The 17,046-nt window shown below is 38.7% G+C and overlaps 1 protein-coding gene across 1 annotated transcript; it reads right to left on the bottom strand.

Moving 5' to 3' along the window:
• Positions 1-468: 468 nt before the first annotated feature.
• On the bottom strand, positions 469-15,821 carry Lrriq4 (leucine rich repeats and IQ motif containing 4). Its single transcript, XM_026394971.2, has 5 exons — positions 14,799-15,821; positions 9,720-9,893; positions 8,104-8,242; positions 5,417-5,613; positions 469-621 (listed from the first exon to the last, which is right to left on the bottom strand). Exons 1-5 carry the CDS (start codon positions 15,819-15,821, stop codon positions 469-471), a joined length of 1,686 nt encoding a protein of 561 aa, XP_026250756.1.
• Positions 15,822-17,046: the final 1,225 nt, after the last annotated feature.

The following is a 17,046-nucleotide window of genomic DNA, read 5'->3' as shown; positions in this document are numbered from 1 at the left end:
CACCAGGACATGTGCAAACTGAAGAAATCTGAAATAGTTTTGTTGATTGTACCAATGTCATTGTAGTTTTATTATTATATTACAATTATGTAAGATGTTAGCATTGAGGGAGGGTGAAGGGTGCTTGGATCTACCTGTACCATTCTTTGGAACTTCCTGTGAATCTATAATTTTTTCAAAATAAAATTTTAAGCAGACATAATATTAAAATAAACTCCTAGTACCAACCACTTGCTTTACAGTTGTTGGTTTATAGCCAATCTCTATTCTCTTCCTCCTCCCCCATATTATTTTGAAGCCATTCCCAGGTATATTCTTTTGTCCATAAATAATTCAGCAAAAGTAGGAATCATTTATTATCACAAATAACCACAATTCTATAAGTTTGAGCGTGGAAGGCATCTAATTCCTGGTCATTTTGCCTTCTTAATCCATTAATCACTACCTCAATTCATTAATTTATAAAAATTATTTCTTTTTTTCCTTTACGGGTTTTCCTTTTTCCACCTTCTTTCCTTTCTTATCTTTTGGAGACGTCTTTCCTTTCTTTCGTGTTTTGATTAGTTCTTCATATTTCCCAAATCCTTTCCGTACCATGGTCCCACGCCACCATGCCTGGATCTGCAAACAAAGTAAACCCAAACTTAGCATCTGCTGATGTCATGATTGTTGCCTTTTTAATTTGGTCTGTCTCCTCTGGAACTCACGTGGATACGATTCCCAATGTAATGGCATTGAGAAGTGGTGGAATCTTTAAAAGCTGCTGGGCCATGCCGGCTTAACACACAGTCCTTGTTCTCATAGGACTGGGTTAATGACAGCAAGAGACAACGGTTACAAAGCAAGGCCTCCACTTGTGTGTTTCACCTCCTTTGGAATGTGCTCAATTGCACTTTCACCTTCTGCCATATTGTGACACCCTTTTCAGATACCATTGCTCTTGGACTTCCTGGCCTTGAGAACCATGAGCCAAATAAACCTTTATTTATTTTCTATGACTCACCTGTTCTCAGGTATTCTGTTATAGCAACAACAACAAAAATGGATTAAGACAATGATACACTGGAGATCATTAAATCTCTTTGTTCTGGTGTGTGGTCTTAAAGATGCAGAGAGTGGGAGGTGGCTTGAATTCTAAATCTTATATTCTATCTTTCTCAATCAGCCAATCAGTCAAGCAAAAAAAAAAAAAAAGTACTGTTCTACACATTTGGGAAACAGCAATTAAATATTAGTGTCCCTGAGTTTCTGAAGCTCACATTTCAGTGGGCAGAAAAAACAATAAACACATGTATATATATATATATTTTGACAGATGGTGACAAGTACTGTGGAGAATGACGTGCATAGAAATGGAAGCCTGGGGAATCCGTGTGTAACATCAGTTGCTATCCAACTGGGCTCCTACCTAAAACCAGCTCCCACTGGAGCCGGATCCTATTCCCTCGTTCCTACTCTGTTCCACTCACTCAGGAAAACCTCTCCTCTCATAATAGATTCTTATCAGAACTTCCTGTGGCCCCCGAATTCTCTCCAAAATTAAAGTCAAAGTCCTTCCAATGGCTTCAAGGCCCTATCTTATTTGCTTCCTCCCATGACGTCTTGGACCCCTTAACTAGTCTCTGTCTTGTTCACTCCCATCCACATGAGCCTCCTTCCTGCTCAGAGACACCAGACACAATCCTAAATTGGGGCCTTTGTACTCTCTCTGCCTCTAACCAACTTTCCAATGGTCAGAAGGGTTGATTCTCAAGTGTTTGCTTGATTGTCATTGCTATGGAGTGTACTGTGTTCCTCCAAATTCAGATCTTGAAGCCTTAACCTGCCATGTGGTGCTATTTGGAGGGGGGTTAGGGGAGTTAAGCTTAGATGAGAGCATGAATGTGGGGCCCTTAGGATGGGATTAGGGTCCTTTTAAGAGACATCAGAGACCTTGTGCTTCCCACCACACTTCTGCCATTTGAGTACAATACCCTGTTATGGCAGCCCTGGTGGACTACGGCAGCCGTCTTTTCCATGAGACCGCCCCTGATCATCTCCTGGAAATCAACACTCTCTCTGTTTACATACACACCAGTTCTGGAAATCTCAGTTCCCCTAAGTTTCAACTTATTTTTCCCCCAACAGCACTTATCATTTTTTATATAGTATAAAACTTTGTTTTATTTTTTTCATGGTTTTATTCCCCTCACACTAGGATTTAAAGCAATTCGAGGACAGAAATATTTGTGTTGTCCACTGATGTATTTCCAGTGCCTAGGATAGTGCCTGGGATATGGTAGAAAATTGATAAATATTTACTGATTAAATGAATGAGGTGGTAGGGCTATGCTGTCTTATATAAGGTAGATCAGGAAGGGCTCTTTCTCGTCAGAGGACTTTGGAGAAGACACTGAAGTGGGGACCAGAATCTTGCCTATATCTGGGGAAGGCATCTTTAGGTAGAGGAAAACCCTGAGGCAGGATGATGCTTGGTTCCTGGAAGAACACTCAGGATCTGATTTAAGTTGAAGAGAAAGATGGGGAGTGAAAACAGGGAGGTGATTATTTAAGGAACAGTGCGCCCTCTAGAGGCACTTTGGAAACATACAGTATTTTTTGTTTGGGTTAAGCAGTCTCTCATCATGTGATGTGTAGTCCGGATCACCACCTTCCTGAAAGGTGTGCAGGCAGGAGTAGCTTGAAAGCAATCTCTCTCCCAAGCTTCCACTTCCCTACTGCCCCTTCCTAAGATCAGCCTGGGAATACAACTGCTGATCCCCCTCACCACTGCCCTTCTGGCACTTTCCAGAGAACTGGCACACCTTGAATTCTTCTAGGTCTTACTATGAAGTATTGCCCTGGACTCAAAATGTCTGGAGTTTCAAGAGAAAGGACAATACAAAACACAAGGGTAGACATTGGGACCGCAAACGGCTCAAGGACTGAGGAATTCCAACTCTGCTTTCAAACAATAGAAGAAAAAAAAAGGACAGAAATTAGAAGCAAAACTAGTTGATATGTCAGCTAAGACCTGCGTTCTCCTTTTAGATATATAAATATGGAAGAAGTTCAGAAATGTGTGAGGCATTATTATTTAAAACAAAATAATACAAAAAAACTTCCATTCTCACAACTCATCTTTGTGAATAAAGATTTACATGAGTAGAATCCATGATAAAACCTGTCTCCTTCTAGTAATTCACAATATTTATGCATGGTTATCGAAACAAAGTGCAAAAAAGTCCCTCTCATTTGGATATGTCTCACAATTATAAAAATTTGTAACAAATATGTTCTTTTAGATGATTTTATACTATTAGTAATTGTAATAAAATGGCCTAAAATATTGAAAAAACATGTTCACAGAAAAAAATTTAGTTTAAAAGTAGAATTTATATAAATGTTTTGTTGCCTAGCTGGACAAAAAGGCAACCTAAAAGAGTTAAGGAGCCAGCATGGTGGTATACACTTGTAATTCCATCAACTTCAGAGGCTGAGGCAAGAGGATTGCAAGTTGGAGGCTAGCCTCAGCAATTCAGTAACTTAGCTAGACCCTGTATCAACTACCCCCCTCCATACTGGAATAGAACCCAGGGCTGCTTAATCGCTGAGCCACATCTGCAGCCCTTTTTATTTTTTATTTTGAGACAGGTTCTCACTAAGTTACTGAGACTGGCTTTGAACTTGTGATCCTCCTGCCTCAGCCTCCTGAGCTGCTGGGATTACAGATTATGCCACTGATCCTGGCCTGTCTCAAATTTTAAAATAAATAAATAGGACTGGAGATATAGCTTAGTGGTATATTTCCCCTAGGTTTAATCCTTGTGTACCAAAAAGAAAAAGTAGGGGCTGGGGTCACAGCTCAGTGGTAAAGGGTTTGCCTTGCATGTGTGATCTTTTCTGGAAAAAAAAAATTCAGAAAAGAATAAAATAAAATATGTGTAAAACCTTAGTATCAGCTTTGAGGGAAAACGTAATAGAAATGAAGGTTATTCTGGACGAAGTGGCCCTTGCCTATAATCCCAGCAACTTGGGAGGCTGAGGCAGGAGGATCATGAGTTCAAAGCCAGCCTTAGCAATTTATGGATGCTCTAAGTAACTCAGTGAGACCTTATCTCTAAATAAAATATTAAAAAGGGCTGGGGATGTGGGTCAGTGGTGAAGCAGCCCTGGGTTCAATTCCCAGTACAAAAAAAAATTCTAATTTACTTTATAATTTATAACACAATTATAAAATTTCTTTATGTTGTAATTTGTGCATTATTTTGATTTATTGAAATGATGTTTTGATAGGTGATATTTTCTATTAAAATTTTAGAAAAGGAGATATCACAAATATTTCTTATAAAAGGGAGGGTAGTAAGTCTGATAGGGTTGAGAGTCATTGATAAAGAATCTTTCAGACCAAAGACTTTGATTCTTGCTCCAGGTGAAAGAATAACTGTTGATTTCAGCAAAGAGTAGTGCTATTCAATCTATTTTAACAGGCTTTGTATGACTATTGAGTGGAGGCAGATTATAGGGAAAATGGATGTGGAAGTAGGGATGACAATTTGGGGACTAATGTAGTGACACTGGTAAGAGATGATGGGGACTTGACCCGCTGAAGAATAAAGAACATTGACAGGCTTGTCATGCCAGCAACTAGGGAGGCTGAGGCAGGAGGATTGCAAGTTCGAGGCCATCCTGAGCAACTTAGTGAGACTGTGTCTCAACATAAAAAACAAAAGGAGCTGGGGTATAACTCAGTGGTAAAGTACCCCTGGGTTCAATCCCCAGCACTGACTGAAGTGGACACCTCCTGGTCTGTCTGGCGCATTCTATGTCTCATGGACTCAATGGCCAAGAGCAGGATCCCAAGGCTCCTTGCCCTTTGATCCTGGCCCTGGCTCAGCAAAACTCTGGTCTCTGAGCTTCTGATCCACAAATGCTTTCATTTTTAATTTTTCAACTTCAATTTTCTGCCTTTGTTAATACAAGCTTTTTTCACTCAAGTGAAATCATTCAAGAATTTTAGATTGTTCTTGGGATTTAAAGTTTTGGTTTCCTTTGCTTGTGTGTTGGTTTCTTATTTGACAAGAGATAGGAGACATACAGGACAAAAATATGAGAGCCAAAATTTAAAAATTCTCTCAAAAATTCCATAAAAGTACCTAAGAGTCTCTTCCCTGAGGCTGGGGTTGTGGCTCAGTGGAAGAGCACCCACCTAGGGCATGTGAGGCCCTGGGTTCAATCCCCAACATCACATTAAAATAATAAATAAAACAAAGGTATTGTGTCCAACTACAACTAAAAAAATAAATATTAAAAAAAAGAGTCTCTTCCCAAGAAGGACAAGGTAGAGAAATATAAAAACCGGCTCCATAGAAAAATTTCCAATTTGTTTAACACTAGACCCCGCAAATGTGTTAACAAGAATCTGTGCTGATTTTACCTTTGTGACCATTATTTTCTTTCTTCTGTTTTCCTTAAGGTGGTTCCATATGGCCTCATTTCCTTGAGCACACACTTCTTCAGGGGGATCTTCCATGGGGTTGTCCATCAGTGTAAGAACCTTAAGGTTCACCAGGCGGTCCAAATTCTCTGGGAGATGGGTGAGCAAGTTGTTCTCTAGCAGCAACTCTTTCAAGCCTAGAAAGATTTTGGTTTCAAATGGATTTTGGCTGGGGATGTGGCTTAGTGGTAGAGCCTAGCATGCACAAGGCCCTGGGCTCGATCCCCAGCACCATGATAAATAAATAAATAAATAATAACAATATATGTATATGTAAAAGGAATAAACAATGACTCTGGGGTGTAACTAAAGGAAAGTTATCCAATTAACTTTGTCAAATGGTGATTTTTTATCTTAAGAACAAGCAACATTAACTTGGCTCCTAAACCTGTCCAGTATTTGAGGGATCCACCTCTGCATTAGTAAGAGAAATCAGAGCACAGATGTATAAGAACGGACAAATATTTTCATTTCATATAATAAAAAGCCCATCTCTACGTGTCTTCTTCCTCATAATAGAGAAAGTAGAAACTCAGCAATTGGATATTCTTATCCTTCTAAGAGTGGATGTCGTCTTTGGGGTTTTCTTTCATTTGTTTGGTTTTGCTTTTATTTTATAGCAGTAGTTGCCAACTGACGGCTCACTGGAAAAAAATGCCCTCAGACTTGTTTCTTAGATCAGCAGAATATTGGAAGACCTGGCTCTGTGCCTTTGGATGGGACACTCCAGTAGCCTACAAGCCTTGCTACTTCCTATTATCACTCCAGGGTTGGACACATGGATGTGACCTGTCTAGTCAATAGAGAGAGTGGAACGTGGGGCATCTGACTCACATAGTCATTTCTCTACCACTCTCAAGTTAATAAGCAAATTATTTTTTTGAAAAATTGTATACTTTCTGATATAAAAGTAACCTCATATAAATAAACAAAGTATAAAAATGATTCCCCCTTTCATACCAACCCTGTCACATCTTAACTGTCACAAGGAACCACTGTTATCAGATTTCTGTGAGTCCTTACAGAAAGTATCTAGGCACTTGCAGGTCTACAGATACATGCACATAAAACTTTACAAAATGATAACATACTATAATGGTTCAGATCTATATTTTGCAAGGAAATATCTTAAACTCTTCATTGAAAGAGAAATAAAAATGACTAGTAAACCTGGGAAAGATACTCAACATCACCCAATGAAAACAAATGCAAATGAAACACCAAAATGCAGTATTTCATTAATCCTATAGGCAGAGATGAAAAGTTTGATAATACTCAGTATAAAGGAGGGAGAAGAGAAAAATTTTATTTAAATCGTACTCTGTGATAAATGGCTTACAAACTCAGCTACTTTTCTCTACTTGATTTACCGAAGAAAAGATAAATACAGGGAAATTTTGATTTGTATGTTTCGTGAACATAATACAAATCATATGCATAATAAAAATCAGGCAAAATTAAAATATGCATTTGTTAGTCCAGTTATTTTGAAACACTTATTTCCTGCCATGTACAAGAGGCATCTGATTTAATGGGGCAAACCAAGTTCTCTTCTTCATAACAACAGGAAGTATTTAGGCTAGTGTAAATAAATACTAGGGACAGGAAGAGAGTTAACACTGAAAATTTTGAGAATATTTTACTCCTCCAGGGACCAAGAACAGGAGCATTCCCACACCTGACCTTGATTTTTGAAATGTCTTGTATGCAGGTGACAACTTCAACTCTCATATTTCTTCACCTCCTTTCATTGAATAGCCACAGTTTAAAAACATGTCAGTAAACCTGGAGATTCATCAGAGTGTGGCCAAAAAATTTCATCTGGTCCTAGTAGGTACTCAACAAAAGCTTGTTAAGTAGATGGATGGATGAATGGCTAGGTAGACAGATGAATGGTTCCATGGATGGATACATGTGCAGACAAAAAATTTAGCCCAGTGGAAAATATTTGGGTACTTTTTTTTTTGGTACAGAAACTATCAAGGCACATGCAGGTCTACACATACATGCACATAAAACTTCATCAAAATGGTAAACATACTATAATGAATGGTCAGAATCTATATTTTATTTTTTGAGAGAAGATCTCACTAAGTTGCTGAGGCTAGCCTTGATCTTGTGATCCTCCTACCTCAGGCTTTCAGGAGTGTCTGGAATTACAACTGTGCGTGACCATGCCTGGCTTGTTATGTGATTTTCCAAGTCAATCATTTAATTGCAAAAGTCCATTCTTGATTTCACCATTCTATGCCATACTTTTCCTTTTATTCAAGTGACTGGTGTCCTATATGAAAATTTATTGCAGGACCCCCACTCAAAATTCGGACATATAAGATGTATTCAGTAAACTTCTGCTGATGGTAGGTGTACTTATGCTAATTTTTTCAGCAGTTGCTATTAATTTCTCTTTCCAACTCAAATTACAACCTACGTGTATAAAACTCTTAACCTCATGATCAGGGCCTGGCCTCTCCCACGTCACTCACTAGTGAGCCCTGAAAGGAGGTAGTGGGACAGGGCTCGGTTCTCCAAGCACCGAGATGGATCTTTAATAAGGCAACAAAGATGTTCATCATGGGACTGTTGACTGCAGACTCTCCTAGGTGTGAGTCTAATAAGTTTCTCACCTTGTGCTTGGCAAATGGCATTTGGGAGTTGCTTAAGCAAATTGTGCCGGCAATCAAGAACTTCCAGGTTAGGCATTGTTCCCAAGGATACAGGCAGGAACTCCAGATGATTGTTCTCTACATACAATTCTTTAAGACTCTGAAATAACATGATAGTACACCACAATAATCCTTATCTTGAAAAAATGAATTATAATAACCGAAATCCCCTTTGAGTGCCTATGAGTACTCAATGGAAAATCATGCATTGGGATAAAAGGAAAAACAAATTTGAAGGATCATCATCAACTATTAAAATTATTTTTTAATAAAGATTTAGTTTCCATTTATTCGGGGAAAAGAAAATATGGAAAATTTATCTTACTACAACTTTACAGAAAAATAGTGTGGACAATTTAACTGCATTTATCACTTGCTTCCTTTCAATAACTAGTTATCCACAGAAGTTATGAGAGAATTATAATTGCTTCAGCTATCAACCTAACATTGACTTAAGTAGAAGTAGACAAAATGCACTGATAATGGGTTTGGGTTCAATAACTATTTCCAACTTTCCTGGGTAAAAATTCAGTGTTTGCATTTCACTTTTTGATTGTGGTATAACATGTACAAGGAGCTAGAAGACAAAAGTTGTTCTATGAACATAGGGTAGAGGCATGGGGAATTAGGAACAGGACTTCTATGTCACAGTGAGGATTACCTGTTATACATGCCATGTTGGTCAGTTCCATGACTGGGGGGTTTTATGGTAGCCCACACTTCTATATATCATCTATCTATCCTATCTATCATCTATCTATTCTGGGAATTGAATCCATAGTTACTTTTTCACTGAGCTACATCCCTAGCCCTTTCCTTTTTTTTCTTTTTTTCTTTTTTTTTTTTTTTTTGTTGTTGTTATTGAGGCAGAGTCTCACTGTCTCAAAATAAATTGCTGAGACTGGCCTCAAACTTGCAATCCTCCTGACTCAGCCTCTCAAATCACTGGATTACTGGCATGTACCACTGCACCCAGCTATCTACTTTATCATTATTAAGAATTCAGTAACATGGGGAAAACACCAGTCCTTTAAAAGATGAATATATAAAAAGATGCCAGTAAGCCTCCTCTTAATGAAGCTATCTTGTTACTTTGGTAGGATTCAGCACAGTCCTGTGGACCGTCCCATCATCAGCAGGAACCTGGTGCAACATAATTTGCTCATCTCCAAGCAGGGAGGGAGCTCACACCGCCTCTTGGAGGGAATCCTTTCTACCAGAATGCAGACCCTGGTCGTGCCATTAGTACAGTACTCTAGCTTGAAAATAGTACAGTTTTCAGGGGGCTACTTACCAACATGCAAATGTATTTGAAAGAAGTGTAACTTAATTTCTACAACTGGAACATGACCAAACCCACAATGGAAATAAATATGGCATGACATATCCAGCAGTGATCATCATGTGGTATGGGTTGTTCAGTGACAGCAAAACCTCAAACTGTAAAAATGACTACTTGTTTGGAACTGAAAATCTAACATGGATGATCCTATACCCAGCTTCTGGGGCACCTTGTGTTTTCTTAGGCCCTGTATTTAGGGGTAAGTGGCCTGCTTCTGTCTTCATTTGGGACTTACCTGTAATTTCCCAATGTGTTCTGGCACTTGGGTAAGCTTGGATCCCTGGTCTTGCCCCATGTATAACTTCTCTAGAGACACCAAAGAAAAGATTTCCTCTGGGAAGGAAGAGAACTCATTTCCTGATAGTCCAAGTATCTTCAGTTTCGAAAGTAAGCCCAACTCCAAAGGCAACTAGAAGTATTCCAAAGAGATGAGTTTAAAATCAAGATTATCTTTAACAGTCAGAAAATAAATGCCACTTCTGGTTTTGAGGCAGATTGCTAAATGAAAAGTAGGGCAAGGCAGCATCTCTTACTGTGAAAAGTTTACACATGCAGTATATTTACTTGTAGATCATAACTCTGAAATTCTACCTTTTTTCCTATCACCTTTCTGGTTCCCACTTTTATGCACTACTTTAAATCGGAGTGATTATAACATGCTTTATTGCAAATTTTTGAACTCTCATATGGTAAATGCCTGATACTTTTAAAAGAAAAGGTACTGTGGTTGTATGATATTGCAGTGATAATTAATTCTTAATAAATTCAGTTACCAGAACTGACAAATTTAGTAATGTGACTCTCATCCTTTACAGTAAAGACTTTATTTATTGTGCTACCAAGGATTGAACCCAGGGGTGCTTTTTCGTTGAGCTACTTCCCCATCTCTTTTATTTATTTATTTATTTATTTTGAGACAAGGAGGTCTTGCTAAGTTACTGAGGCTGACTTCCAACTTGTAATCCTCCTGCCTTAGCCTCTTGAGTCACTGGGTTTACAGGTGTATGACACCACATCGGGCCTTAAAGGCTTTAATTGAGCAATTTTGAAACCCCAGTTGAAATCTCAGTTGGAAACAAACATGTGTTCATATCATTTCCAATTGGAGCATTTGGTGAAGACTATTATGACCCTCACTTGTCACGTTCTGCTTTCCAGTGAATACCAAAGCTCTAGTGTCCCATATGAGTAATGGGTGGGCATCTCACAGATAGCCAAACTTCTGGGGTTGGAAGCCTGTAGGGAGGTTCTGTGCCACCACTGTGATAACTAGCCACCTAGGCTCCTAGTTACCCATCACCTGGAAAGACAAGTTCATTACCTTCAGCCAATACCTATAAACATCAGATTCCCTTCTTTCAACAAATCATAATCTGCATGACTATCATGTTCACCAATCAGTCTCTTTCTGGCTCTCTTGAACCTCGTGGAAAAAAATCTCATTTTTAAAATGTATATGACATAATCACACTATTAATTGTATTACAGATTTTCTTATAGAAAGAAAAAAGCCCAGCCATGCATCTCATCTGCTTCTCACGTACTTCTGAATTTGGTTTTATTCCTGACCAGGAAATCCTTTCTCCTAGTTCCCCTGCATTACCCTTGGGCATTCTTCCCACCCATTCCCTAATCTGCTACCCTGCTTTCCATTCTGGTTTGACCTCAGCTCATCGAAGGCCCCCTCTCCCTCACACCTCGACAGCTGAGTGGAAGATCACTGGTGAACGGTCACTCACAGTTGGCAGGGGAAAAGCCCACCAGATGTATAACTTATCTGTTAAAGTCTCACACACCTGGAATCATCCAGAAGACATTTTTCTTTTGTGTGTGCATAAAATATGGTCTCACTTTCCCAATACTTTTAAAATGTTTTCAGTTTTAAAAATTTACTTTTTAAAAAATGTATTTTTATTTTATCATCGTTATTATTATTATTATTATTATTACCACCAGTTTGAGGCTGGCCTTAAACTTGCCATCCTCTTGCCTCGGCCTCCCAGGCCACTGGGATTAACAATCATGTGCCATCATACACAGTTATTTATTTAGTTTAAAAAATCAGATAAGTCAATCTTCAGAGAAATTGATGTTTAAACTCTTCTCCTTGGTTTTTAAAAATTCTTCATCAGGCATTTTATTTCCTTCCATACAAAGCACCTGCATGCTGGGCATGAGGTAGCACATACCTTTAATCCCAGCAACCCAGGAGGCTAAGGCAGAAGAATAGCAAGTTCCAGATCAGCCTCAGCAACTTAGCAAGACACTGAAATAATATTTTTAAAAAATAAAATAAATAACAAATAAAAAGGACTGCAGATGTAGCTAAGTGATAAAGCATCTCTGGGTTCAACCCTCAATACCAAGAAGAAGGAGAAGAAGAAGAAAGCACCTGTGTTCGGTGCAATTCAAAAGAATGGGAAAAGATTTTTCAATCTAATAACTTTATTTTAACCTAGTGATTTTGCTCTTATTGCTGTTTACTTAACACATAGGTTTAGCTTTTCTTTTTCAAAGTATATTGAATGTTCAGAGATTTTTTTCAGGATCCAATATTTAGATTCTCATAGTCATATTAAAGTATAATGGAAATAAATCTGGATATAGAGTGAATCTACAGCACATCAATAGAGGGGAATGATTGCTGGCACTATAATTGAGCTATGCCATTTTGATGTTGAATCCATTGTTTTGGTTTTCTCCCTTAATAGAAATCTACAGTACAAATTAAGTCCATGCATCAAACATCAGCTGATGTTTGATGCATGGACTTAATTTTAACAGAAGCCATTGGTCAGGCTTCAAGAGCCAAAAACCCATCAGCTGAGATTTTGGGATGGGAGAGATAAGAAGCTAGTTTGAAGGTCATGTGTCATTAAGGAGAGAAACGCCCTGGAGGTTACATGTGGAATTAGCCTAAGAGGAAAACTAGAAAGAAGGACAAAAGCACAAAACATGCCATCAGAATAATTAAAGATAAAAGCAATGGTACATAGAGATTTTTGTGTTCAATATAAAAATATTTATCATGTCTACATTGCAGTACAGTTTCATTTACAGTAACTCGTGGTATTGAATAAGGTTTATCTTTGTCAACAAGCAGTCTCTGTATGACTCTGACCTCTTAAAATTTCTCAAGAAAGGATTAGGTATCCTTTATAACTTGATAGGAATGAAGTCAATGTGTTTTCTTTCCCCAAAGCACTTTATGTTTTAATTCCTTTTACTTCAACTCTAGAATGAAAGGCTTGTCCACTAAAAAGAATTTCTTATATAAGCAGTTGAATAGTGGGGGGGAATTTGCTGTCATGTACAATGGAACCTTGAAAATTCTCCAAGGTGGGGTGCTACCTTAGTAGAGAGTAAGTCTTAGATTCTCTTGGTATATTTCAGATTGCCATCAAAATGTAGTTTTAAAACCCCACAGCAATAGAGTGCTCAATAAGTATATGTTGAATACTTTTCTATAAAATAAAATTGTGAAACCTAAAAAGAAAAGAAAACCCCATAGCAATTAGGAAAAAGTTTTAGAAATTGCAAATCAAAAATATTTAAAATATAGCTGGGCAGGGTAGTGTATGCCTATAATCCGAGCAGCTTGGGAGGCTGAGACAGGAGGATTTTGAGTTTAAAGCCAGCCTCAGCAATGGGGAGGCACTGGGCAACTCAGTAAGACCCTGTCTCTAAATAAAATACAAAATAGGCTGGGGATGTGACTCAGTGGTTGAGTACCCCTGAGTTCAATCCCTATTACCCCCCACAAATATTTAAAATATAAATCCATTAGGCCCAGGATTTTTTATAACTTATGGTGAATATATGAGATTGGTGTCCATGGCCAGGAAAATCAGAACTATTATTTGGTTCCAGATTTTGATTTCCAAAATCTCCCTTTTCTCTCTCTGCAGTTGCCCTTTGCTTGAAATAGCAACTCTATTCTTTTTAATTTTCAAATATTAATAAATAATAAAGATAAAAACACATGCATGCCCACTGCACAAATCTTTTAATAAACACAATGAAATTCTAATATTAAAGTCGCCCACTGCACAAATCTTTTAATAAACACAATGAAATTCTAATATTAAAGTCACTTCCTTATTATCCCTTCCCCATTTTGTTGACTTTTCTTTTCTCTTCCAAGAGGCATCTACCATCAAGAATTTAGTCATTTTCCTTTCAATTTATATTTACATACTTTTATTATGTACACAAATATCCATAAAAATACATATATATGTGTATATGTATACACATACATATATATGGATGTATACATGTGTGATTTTTTTGTGATTTAATAATGTACAAAAATGATAAAGTTCCACAATTTTGTGGCTTTTTAGTCAATACTAAAATTTGAGTTCTAGGCTGAGGATGTGGCTCAAGCGGTAGCGCCTTTCGCCTGGCATGCGTTCGGCCAGGGTTTGATCCTCAGCACCACATACAAAGATGTTGTGTCTGCTGAAAACTAAAAGATAAATATTAAAAAATTCTCCCTCCACCCCCCTCTCTCTTAAAAAAAAAAAAAAGAACTGCTGATCTAAAGTGCTCAGAACCAGAAAATATTTACTGTGGTTCTTATTCTAAAATTTGAGTTCCATCCACCTTCACGTATATAGTTCCAGTTCTTAGATTATGGTACAGCATTCTATGTTACAAATGTACCACAGTTGATTTTGCCCAATCCCCTACTAAGGGACATTCAGATTGTCTCCCATACTTCATGATTATCAACAATGCTATAATGACCAATTTGAACTATAAGCCTGCACACCTGTGGGAAATTAGGAACAAATCTGTGCAGTTTCCCATGAATGGGAACATTTAGGTCTAAATGTATGTGTAAGAAAAACCTGCTGTTTATGGAAACCCTGTCAGGAAGTAGACTTTATTATAGACCCTGGAGGCCAGCAGCTGTGGGTTGGGCTCTGGCTCTATCACTTACAGGCTGTGTGGCCTTGGACAAGTTCAGCTCCCTGCCTGTCATTTTCCTCACGTGCCACCAAAGACAAAAAAAAAAAAAAAAAAAAAAAAAAGTCATTGTGAGGATTAAACAAAATAAGAGGTGTAAAATACTTAGCTTGATGACTGGCACATACAGGTTCTAATTAAATATTAGCTGCTATTTATGATAGCCACTGCTATTTACAGGAAAACAGTACAAAGTACCCCTCCCCTGGAGGATATATTTGGTCACACTGAATTTTCACCCATAAAGTCAGTTCAGATTTTCTGTTTACACACAGAACACACCAACTTAGGACAGGAAGAGCCCCAAGAAGATAGTGACAGCAGGGAAGGGAGTCAGTACCTTCCCTATTTGATTATCATCCATCGCCAGGATTTCCAGGTTCTTCAGCCCACAGATCAGCTTCGGAAAGTGGTCCAGGTGGTTCTGGCTGAGATCCAGGAAGCGCAAGTTGTCCAGCCGCTTAAAGGAGCGCCGCAGCGCGCACAGGCCGGTGTCGCGCAGGTAGAGCAGGTGCAGCGAGGTCCACTTGCAGATAAGGCGCGGCACCTTCTCCAGGCGGTTCCCACTCAGCCCCATTTCCGTCATCTCCAGGAGCTCACTAAAGGTACGCGGGATGGAATGGAGAAGGTTGTGAGATAAATCGAGCACTGATATTTCCCTACACTGGCCCAGAGACTCGGGCAAAAAGGTCAGGTTGTTAAAAGCCACATAGAACTTCTGCAGCCTCGTCAGATTCCCGATTTCCTCTGGGATGGCAGTTAGTTTGTTCTCGTCCAGGTCGATGATCTCCAGGTCATAGAGGACACAGAGTTCCTGCGGGAACTCCTTGAACTGGTTTTTCCTCAGGTAGATTTCCCTTAGTTTGGTCTGGTTCACTATTTCCTTCGGTAGCGATTCCAGGTGATTTCCAGCCAGTCCCAGCAGTTCCAGATGGCGAAGGCTTTTGCAGATCAGGATGGGAATCTCCCTCAGGTCAGTCTGGTAGAGCCGGAGCTCCCGCAGGGAGCGGAGGCTGCTGATGACTGGGAGGGAAGAGGAGAGGAGGGGGTTGTAACTGAGGTCCAGGCCCTCCAGGTTGCTCAGCGTCCCCAGCTCCAGGCACAGGTCGTGCAGTTTGTTCTTATTCAGGTAGAGGATCCTGACATTCTTTAATTGCTGAATGTCCTCGGGTATTGCTTCAATCTGGTTATTTTCCAAATGCACTTCTTCTAATTCCTTTAATGCCAAGATCTCCAGTGGAATGGCAGTCAGGCTTTGATTAGAAGCGTCGATGAAGAATGTCCTATCTGTGACCTGTGGTGGATCATTTCTCAGAAGAACTTTAGGTGAATGTTCTTGTAATTTTAGTAAATCCTTTGACATTATTTTGGAGAATAATTCAAATATTCAAAATCCAAAATACTATGAAAAGAAAAATATCAGAAATCTCCGGTCAACAGATTTGCTATCTCTACAAAAGAAAACAATTAAGATCTCACTGATTAAATTTGGTGCTTGAAATTATTATGCAACCTAAAATTTAGACTTTTGTGTTTCATGTTAGGATAAGAATTAAAGTATAGGCTCCTCTTTCTCCTAACAGGCTGACTCACATGGAAAAAAGGCGGGGAGAGTCTAATACCAGTTTCTAAAAATGCTTATAGATAGGCTATAGAAGTTTGCAAAATATTGTTTTGCCATAACACTGAGGGAAAAATAGAAATGGAATCATATTTTTAAAATGTTATTATTTTCCTTAAAGCCACTAGGCTGAAGACAGCTAAAAGAATGAAATTCTACACATGGACCAGCTGTTTTTATGTAAGTAGAGGCCAGTGATGGGGCCCTTTCATGCCTGGCATGTTTCACATTTGGGGCTGGCAGGCAGAGAAGAGTTTCTGGGAGGAGGACAGCTAGTCAAACTTTTTACCAGCCCTGTGTAGGTTGGCATAGGAGGTTAGAATCTGGAGTGTTCTCAAGTTTAGAATCAGTTCTCCCCACTAGATAGATGTCCTCTATTAAACTTTGGCTGACTAAGTGGCTGTAGGGAAAGTCACAGGCTGGATTAAAAAGCGGAGAACCTGTAGATTTCATGTTTTAGATCTCCAAGTCTGGCTGGAGGAATGGGCTTAAAACCCTAAGCAATATTTTTAAATGGCAGAGATTTTAACCAAAGCTGTAAACAAGAAATTAAAAACCTAAATAAATGAAGATATAAAGGATGCCAGTGGATTAGAATATGCAATAAGGTTGAAATGCCAAAGATCCACCAATTTAATCTCTAGTTTCAATGTAATAGCAATACAAATCTCAGCAAAATTTTTTTTTCTTTTTAGTAAAAATTGATAAGCATTTTATATGGGAAAATCTTCCTGTTTTTCTTAGAAAGCAAGAGATAAAAAAACTTCTCTGTGAAAGATGGCCTCCCTAAACCAGGAGCAAGGTAACACTCTTCAATGGGAGTCATAGCTGAGAGAATTCTGTACAAACAGACCTTGTTAAAAATAATTCCTAGACAGGCATTCACCATGGGTTTGGTGGCACATGCCTGTAATCCTAGCAACTCAGAAGGCTGGGGCCGGAGTTCACGGCCAGTCTTAGCAACTTA

The sequence above is a fragment of the Urocitellus parryii genome, chromosome 2, assembly GCF_045843805.1.
Source record: "Urocitellus parryii isolate mUroPar1 chromosome 2, mUroPar1.hap1, whole genome shotgun sequence".
NCBI classification, from domain to species: domain Eukaryota; kingdom Metazoa; phylum Chordata; class Mammalia; order Rodentia; family Sciuridae; genus Urocitellus; species Urocitellus parryii.
Note: the sequence above shows the minus strand (reverse complement) of the source record. Positions and strands in the feature narration are given on the sequence as shown.

Bases quoted from the DNA above. Each gene is read 5' to 3' on its own strand.
- Lrriq4 (XM_026394971.2), bottom strand. From the start codon at position 15,821: ATGTCAAAGGATTTACTAAAATTACAAGAACATTCACCTAAAGTTCTT. The intron at 5,614-8,103 runs GTGAGAAACTTA...AAATCTTTCTAG, and splicing joins TGCCATTTGCCAAGCACAAG to GCTTGAAAGAGTTGCTGCTA. The intron at 622-5,416 runs GTAAAATCAGCA...CTTTGTTTGCAG, and splicing joins AGAAAATAATGGTCACAAAG to ATCCAGGCATGGTGGCGTGG.